Genomic DNA, 8,335 nt, shown 5'->3' with positions numbered 1-8,335 from the left:
GATCTAACTCTTACTGGAGGGGATTTTTGTTGTCTTCGGCGCTATCCGGAGTGTTATTATCTCCTGTGCCGGTATCGCCACTTTTGCGTTGGCGGGACTTAGAGCGGCGCCGCTGACGTCGGTGCTTGGGTTGCTTCTTAGAGGGGTCATCCTCCGCTATCTCGTCGCCGTTGCCTTCATTGGGTGTATCCACCATGTATATGTCATATGACGAGGTGGCTTTCCAATGCCCTATAGGTGCTGGTTCATGTTCGTCTCCTACATCGTCGTCCATACCGTCGATGTTTTCGGAGTCTAAGTCGAGCATGTCGGTTAAATCATCGACAGTGGCTACAAAGTGGGTGGTGGGTGGGTGTCGAATCTCTTCGTCGTCCGCATCCCAATCCTGTTGGCCATAATCCGGCCAGGGCTCTCCTGACAAAGAGAGAGACCTTAGTGAATTCAGAATGTCGCCGAAGGGCGAGTGCTGAAAGATATCCGCAGCGGTGATTCCATGATCGACGCCCAATCGGATTCGATTGGAAGGGGCGCGGGTGGTTCGGGGTCCGGAGGAGAGTCCGGCACCTTAGAGTCACGGGCTGCGCAGAGGATTATGCTGGTGTTTGGCTCGATCGCCGTCAAGACTGCAGCTCCTGAGGCGGTGTCTAGCCACCCGTCCTCGATTGGCGCAGCTGGCTCCGAGCTAAGGGTCGGAGCTGATGCGGTCGCGGCCTCTGGGGTACCGTCCGATGGCAGAGCTAGGTCATACCCATCGCGATAGTGCGGCGCGCCCGGCTGTGGCTCGAATCCGTCGAAGATCAAGTCCCCACGGATGTTGGCCGTGTAATTCAAACTTCCAAATCTGACCTGCTGGCCAGGGGCGTAGCTTTCAATCTGCTCCAGATGGCCAAGCGAATTAGCCCGTAGTGCAAAGCCGCCGAATACGAAGATCGGTCCGGGGAGAAAAGTCTCACCCTGGACCGCATCGCTATCGATGATAGTAGGAGCCATCAAGCCTAACGGCGACAACACAGAGGAACTCTCAATGAAAGCACCAATGTCGGTGTCAAAACCGGCGGATCTCGGGTAGGGGGTCCCGAACTGTGCGTCTAGGCCGGATGGTAACAGGAGGCAAGGGACACGAAGTTTTACCCAGGTTCGGGCCCTCTTGATGGAGGTAAAACCCTACGTCCTGCTTGATTAATATTGAAGATATGGGTGTTACAAGAGTAGATCTACCACGAGATCAGAGAGGCTAAACCCTAGAAGCTAGCCTATGGTATGATTGTATGTTGTGATTGTTGTCCTACGAACTAAAACCCTTCGGTTTATATAGACACCGAAGAGGGTTAGGGTTACACAAGGTCGGTTACAAAGGAGGAGATATCCATATACGTATTGCCTAGCTTGCCTTCCACGCCAAATAGAGTCCCATCCGGACACGAGACGAAGTCTTCAATCTTGTATCTTCATAGTCTAACAGTCCGGCCAATGGAGATAGTCCGGCTGTCCGGAGACCCCCTAATCCAGGACTCCCTCACCGTTCATCAAATTAAAACGCATGTCTATGGTCAGGAAACTTAACCATCTTTGATTAACGAGTTAGTCAAGTAGAGGCATACTAGGGACATTTTGTTTTGTCTATGTATTCGCACATGTATCAAGTTTCCGGTTAACACAATTCTAGCATGAATAATAAATATTTATCATAATATGAGGAAATATAAATAACAACTTTATTATTGCCTCTAGAGCATATTTCCTTCAAGCACAAAATAACCATCAAAATCATCACATAATATGTACTCATCACCCTCCTCCATAGACTAGTCCTCACGATGGAATCAAGTGTCCATTGTATATCCAGGGTCGCTGAAGAGAACCAAATGTGCGGTCTCATGGTAGAGATCATAGGCGTAATGAACGTGCCAGCGTGTGACAGATGTCATTCTTTTTCTGGGCCAAGATCGATTCGTTTCCTACTAAAAATAGACACATGATAGGAAGGATCTCATTGCGCTCATTCTTAATCCTTACCTAATAAAAACACGCAATGAAATGGAAGGAAGCAATAAAATACCTTATTTGAAATACTGGATCGTACTGGCCGAGTTATGCTTATACGCGTGACAGGTCACATACACAGAATACTGAACAATACCTCTTTTCCAATAATGAGTTGCCAATTGTTTTAACGCCAGGGCTAGCCTAGCCCAGCGATTCCTCAATCCTCATCATCTTCTCTCGGCTTCTATATAAGCACATACGACCTTGAGACGTAGAAAAACACAAATCTATACCTGTTCTCCTCTTCCTTTCTCTAAGCGAGCAATGGCACCGAAGCGGAAGGGTGGCAATGGGCGGCAGAAGACCATCATGCGGCGGGTCGAGAAGGAGGGCGCCCGGCAGGTGTGCTTCGCCAAGCGCCGGCAAGGTCTGTTTAACAAAGCCAATGAGCTGGCGGTGATGTGCGGCGCCGAGGTAGCCGCCATTTCCTACTCACCCGGAGGCAATGCCTTCTCCTTTGGTCACCCCTCTGCTGAGGCCGTCATAGACCGCTTCCTGGCGGGCGGCGCGACGGGAGTCCTGAGCGCCACCGACAATAACAAGCTGAAGAATTTGCACCTGCAGCACGACGAGCTACGCACGCAGCTGAAGGAGGTGAAGATGCGGAAAGAGTGCATAGAGGAGGCCATGGCAAAGAAGTGTGTCGTGGGGGACCAGATTGCGGTCTGGCTTAACCCCAAACTAGGTGACATGGGGGAGGAGGAGATGATGGCCTTCGCCGCCAAGCTGATGCCGGTGCGGGCCGCCATCTCTGAATGCGCAAACCAGGTACTCCTGGACCTGGGGATGGAGAACATCCTTCGCGCGCTCCAGGCGCCTGGGGTGCCACTGTCGCAACAGCTGATCGGTGGAAGTACCTTTGAGTTTGGTAGCACCAGCACCAACACTAGAATGGAGATGCAGCAGATGCATATGGCGATGCCTCCAACTCGAGGATTCGCCATAGGGATGGATATGCACCATATGCCAATGGCGATGCCTCCGCCGGGCTTGGCTTATGGCATGAATATGCAGCAGATTCTTATGTCGATTCCTCCACCATCCGGGTTTGGCGCTGGGATGGAGATGCAACAGATGGTTATGGTGATGTCGCCGCAACCAGAATTCGTCGCCGGGACGGAGAAGCAACAGGTGACTATGGCGATGCCGCTGACGGAGTTCCCTGCTAATGTGGAGATGCCGCCACCCATGGGGATTGCCGCTGGGATAGAGATGGTGCAGCAGGCGACCGGGACGAACATGGGGTTCCCATACTGAGGAGAAGAAGACAAGATCCACATCGAGTTCTGAGTACGAGTGTGAGTCCGGGAGTGAGGGTATGAGTCCGTCTGAGTTAAACTATCCATTGACGCATCATATGCATCGATGGATGCCGATCTCTTAGTTCATTTGCAATCTAGTTATATTATTCATCATGCTTGCAGGTGATGATCCATCCACTTGTGTGGAAGATTCATTATCTTAGTATTAATGGCTTGCAATCTTTGTATTTGTGGTACCGTGGCAGAAAAGTAAGGAATGAAATACTATTAAGCCTTTTCTTTGGTTCTCTTTGTTGGCAACAACACAAGAATGAACTGTTATGTAGTCGTGAGTCTTGACCATTCCGGGAAAGAGAAATTTATATCCCCGTCCGAATTAAAAGTTTTTATAAGATATTTGTAGGACATGAGAATTGCATATATTTCGAAAGATTTGAAATATAGATAAAATTGTGGTGGTATATGTATGCATGAGTTTTTTTGGTTTTGTTTACAAAAGCATGTGTTCCTGAGCTGCCTATGTTGTGTTGGTTCGTTATAGAAATCCTAATTGTGCCATTCTTTTTTCATATTATGGTGACATCGAGAAGATGAGACATTATGTCTCTTTTAGTAATCTAGAAAAGGGCACTCGCAAAAATATGGCATGTAAAAAACAAGAAAAAGGGTTTGAAAACTTACTTCTACATAGTTAGGGTGGCCATTGTTTTCGCTTGGACGGTCACGAATGAAGCACGATTTGCAAGCATGCATCCATGCTTGGTTGGAGTGACCGGTGAGAATGGGGTGTCACCCAATTGGCTAGGCCCGTAAGGAGTGTAGCCTGTGTTCGAGCCTTGGCTGACGACTAGTGCTTAAAGGTTAAAAATATGCCTCTAAGGGTAAATCATGAATGGTCTCGTCCACAACACCATCATTTACTAAGGCTGTTGTCCCAAACAAGTTGGGGTCTCTCGCCCAAATGGGTTTCATACCCAAAGGACTGGCTAGTTTTTACGTTGCCTCGCCAAGTCTATCACAACCCTTAGATATGAAACCCTTTCACGAGGACTTCCCAGTAGGTCACTCATCCTAGTACTACTCTCGCTCAAATGGGTTTCATATCCATGGGACTGGCTAGTTTTTACATTGGCTCGCCAAGCCTATCACAACCCTCCTTCTTTACCCGGGCTTGGGACCGGCTATGCCTAGAAGACATAGGCGGAGTTGTCCACAACACCATCATCCTAGATTTTTTATTTGTTGTCATTCTTTTGAGGGCATTTGATCAATAAACTGTTGTGTGGCCATAGATAGGGCTCCATCTATGCATCGCTACAACATCGCAGGTCTCCTTGAGCATTGTGTATAGACAATCTTTGTTTGTGGTCTCCAAAACAGAAGGGAGGGCAGGGGAGGAGTCCTTTAATTCAATTCTTCCATGATTTGGTTGCACTCTAGAAAGTTGACGACGCATTATCTGTTCTCTCTCGCGCGCGCGCTTGCTTTTTTTGTTTGCGGGGTGGTTCTCTGTCGCTTGTTGCCTGCTTCTGTTTTGAGTTTTCGTATGATAGTTTACTAGTACATGGTTTGTGAAACTTGATTACCAATTTGTCTTTTCAATAGAACGAATCAACTATTTGGCTGCAACATAAAGGAATTTGTCAATGACCGAAGACTTCTAAGCACCCAGAAAGAATTTGCCACTATTTGAATTTGATACAAATTCAGCCAACCGTTTTTTATTCGCAAGCAGGTGGTGTTAATTACTACATATTGTACGTCCAGTAGTCATTGCTATTCGTTCAATAGCATCGCGTCAGCTGCATCATCAGCCACCGTTCGACGCATCGAACGCGTGGTTGCCTCTTGACCTGTGAGGCCGCAGCCCCTTTTCGATTGAACAGTTAGCTGACTCTATCCGTTAGTTAGGCTAGACTAAGAACAAATGTCATTCACATTGAACAAAACGGTTGCAGATGTCGCATGTGCATAATCCGTAGATCTTGGTAGTCGTGTAACAATTGTGTATAGTGGTGTGCGTGCGTGTGTGATGTGTGTGTTATGCACACATTTTACTTTATCCATGTAAGTGAAGTTAAAGAAAACGGTTGCAGACATAACCTGTCAAAACATGTGCTCTCATTTTATTCTATTGTAAAAACATGCATGACCATGAGCATGGGAAAAAATGTTGTTGTAGCTTTTGCCCCCGCTTAGCGAAGCATGCTTTGGACGGATGAGGAACTATCTATATCTAGGTCAGGTGCACCTGAAAAGGACAGGCTATGATCCATGGAAGAGGGATTGGAATATTAGGTTTGCTGACTAAAGCATGGACAGCAGTCGTGTCATTGTAAAAACGGATAAGGGAACCATCTAAGCATATGTAGAATTCTGTTATCGATGATGGGACACACACTGACACGAGGTATCTGTATAGCTATCTAAGGGCATCTCCAACGTTGACCCTCAAACCTCCCGCAACCGTCAGGGCCACGCTGTCCGGATTGCAGAAGTCATCCAACGTGATTTCTTCCATAAATCGGAGACAAAAGTGGGGGAGATTTGTGGGAGTCCAGACAAATGAATGCCAATTTGTGCATTATGAATTTGTACTAATTTCCCAGCATCATAGCGCCAAAGCACAGTGCCTTGGTTTTTTTTCCTTCAGTCCTGGTTTTATTATTGCTTAGGTCTTAATTAGTCAGTAAGTGTGAGCAAATGCTCTCTTCTTTTCAGTGAAGTGTGCCCTGACCAAAGAAGAGAGGAAATAAAGGCCATCCTTCCAAAAATGTACTGGACAGCTACTAAGTGTGAGCAAATGCGCTCTTCTTTTCAGTGAAGTGTGCCCTGACCAAACAAGAGAGAAAATAAAGGCCATCCTTGGTGTGAAATCGGAAACTTTTGAGAGCAAGTATTTTGGCCTGCCTACTCCGGAAGGAAGAATGGAGGAACGGTTCCAACCAATCATGAATAGCTTTGGGAAAAGATGTAGTGAATAGCTTTGGGAAAAGATTTTTTTTTTACGAACTAGGATGCCCTCGATCTACTCGCTACGACACCGGGAACCACGCCCCAGCCACCATCGCGGATCCCTTCGGCACTGCGAAAAAAACATACACCGCTGGTCTCCTATCGATCCAACTACCGCCTCGGGACGCTGCCGCTGCCACCATATTGACGGGAAGGACGCCACTGGAGTTGACGTGAGACGAATTCAAAACCCTCGTCTCATATTGCAAACTTTGCCCAAATAGATTTCTGGCTTGGAATGTCAAGATTTATTGTTTTCTTGGAGTGTACTTTGGGTATTGGATCTTTTCTTGATCGGTTCTGGGAATTCTTATTTAGGGATCTGATGGGGAGCTCAGATATGGCATCATAGCCGCAGAGCGACAGCGTCAAGCCGGAGCTCTTCCTCGGCTACACAGACTGCGTCACTGTCACGTCGGAGCTCTGCCTCGGTTGCATGGAGTGCGTCACTATCACGCCGCGCGAGCCGTAGGCTTCTCGATTGCCTCTGGTGGTCGTAACAACATGCGCACCCAGGATTACAAATTCAATTGATGGATGGGCGGTTACATGATAGATTCGGATTAAGACGATGTGTTCTAGAAGTTGATTCATTCATTTACCTATTTATCTGGTTTGTTGCCATCCGGCGTGGTTTGTGAAATCAATTCTCTGTATTATCGAGAAAATAATCATCACATTTTAGGAATGGCTTAATCATATGAGTTTGCAGCCTTAACCTTTTCACATGATTTCTTTTACCATTTTTCTTCCAATAATTCAAACAAAATTTTCGCCTTGTTTAGTTATGGGATCCCAAATGTCCAGATATTAGCTTAGAACATAGGCAGTAGTAGCAAGGTAACTACCAATAGTTATAGTGTTAAGAGTATTATTTTAGTATGATGAGAAGTATCATTTCTCTTGTCAGTTTACTTCTGATATAATCTCTATGAACAATGCCGGTTTCATAATCGCCAGCATGTATCACGAAATCGTTGGAAGGTTTCTTCTATTTTGCCTTGCTGACCAGACCATTTTTTCTCTGTCGTTTCATCTTGGTTAACTAATTTTCTCATATGTAGTAGCATGCTACTTAGGTATGCATGAAAACTATATGACTGCTTCATTAATTATTTAATACTAGGGTAACATGTAGACTTGATGCATTTTGAAGTACCTTGCATTGCTTCTGATCATGCATCAGTATTATTGACAAGACGCTCACACTTAATTCTTACATTTCCCTGGTATGCAGCAAAAACATAGTTGGATAGTACGAGATCGAGCAATGACTTGGGATCCCGTGGATTGGTTTTCACACTATTTTCATTGCGCAATGACTTCGCGCATTTCTTTTACATGGCCCTCACATGGTTATGGGTTATTATCCATTATATATCATTTTCCCATATTGCCATGTTCACTATGCTTGATATGATCATTCATATGTCTTTGCCATGCATTTGTGACCCATACTTTGTATTACACATGATAATTGATTCTAGTACTTGCATGTGTATTTGCAAGCTTGGTGAAGATATTGCTTGTTATTGCCATGTTCCATTTGTGACCCATGCCTATGATAATACTTTGATCTTGCTTTGTGTTCGTGCTTGTGATATGTCATGCGCATTGTCTATGCCTATTATTTGCTCACATGACATGATTGCCATGATTTTCTCTAGTATGTTGCTTCTTCGCACTACTAGTTTGCACGACATGACTAGTATGCTTTCTTTGTGTACTGCATGTGCTTGCACTTCTGCATAAGTAGGGGTGCAAGTCGAGTACAATGTAATTTCATAATTGAATCAAAAGTGTTGATACGTGAAAAATCTCTATATACGATATTTATGATGTCCAAATATACATGAAAAATCTCATTCCCTTCTTTCGTATACCTTCCTACCAATAGATAGATACAAATGAGAATAACCGAACCACGTCTACAGAATGCCTGTGCCATGCAGCTGCTCCAAAAACAACATGATGCTTCTTGGTCAGAAGACCAAGATATTGGCGAATACCAC

At 45.6% G+C, this 8,335-nt stretch overlaps 1 protein-coding gene across 1 annotated transcript; it reads left to right on the top strand.

Annotated features, from left to right (window-relative positions):
* Window positions 1–1,817: 1,817 nt before the first annotated feature.
* On the top strand, window positions 1,818–3,458 carry LOC125506610 (agamous-like MADS-box protein AGL61). The gene is made up of 2 exons (XM_048671403.1): window positions 1,818–1,880; window positions 2,305–3,458. The coding sequence occupies exons 1-2, from the start codon at window positions 1,818–1,820 to the stop codon at window positions 3,301–3,303; spliced, it is 1,062 nt and encodes a 353-aa protein (XP_048527360.1). The 3' UTR covers window positions 3,304–3,458.
* Window positions 3,459–8,335: the final 4,877 nt, after the last annotated feature.

This window comes from Triticum urartu, chromosome 5 (assembly GCF_003073215.2).
Source record: "Triticum urartu cultivar G1812 chromosome 5, Tu2.1, whole genome shotgun sequence".
Classification (NCBI taxonomy): Eukaryota; Viridiplantae; Streptophyta; class Magnoliopsida; order Poales; family Poaceae; genus Triticum; species Triticum urartu.
The sequence above is the reverse complement of the archived record's forward strand: the minus strand, read 5'-3'. Positions and strand labels throughout refer to the sequence as shown.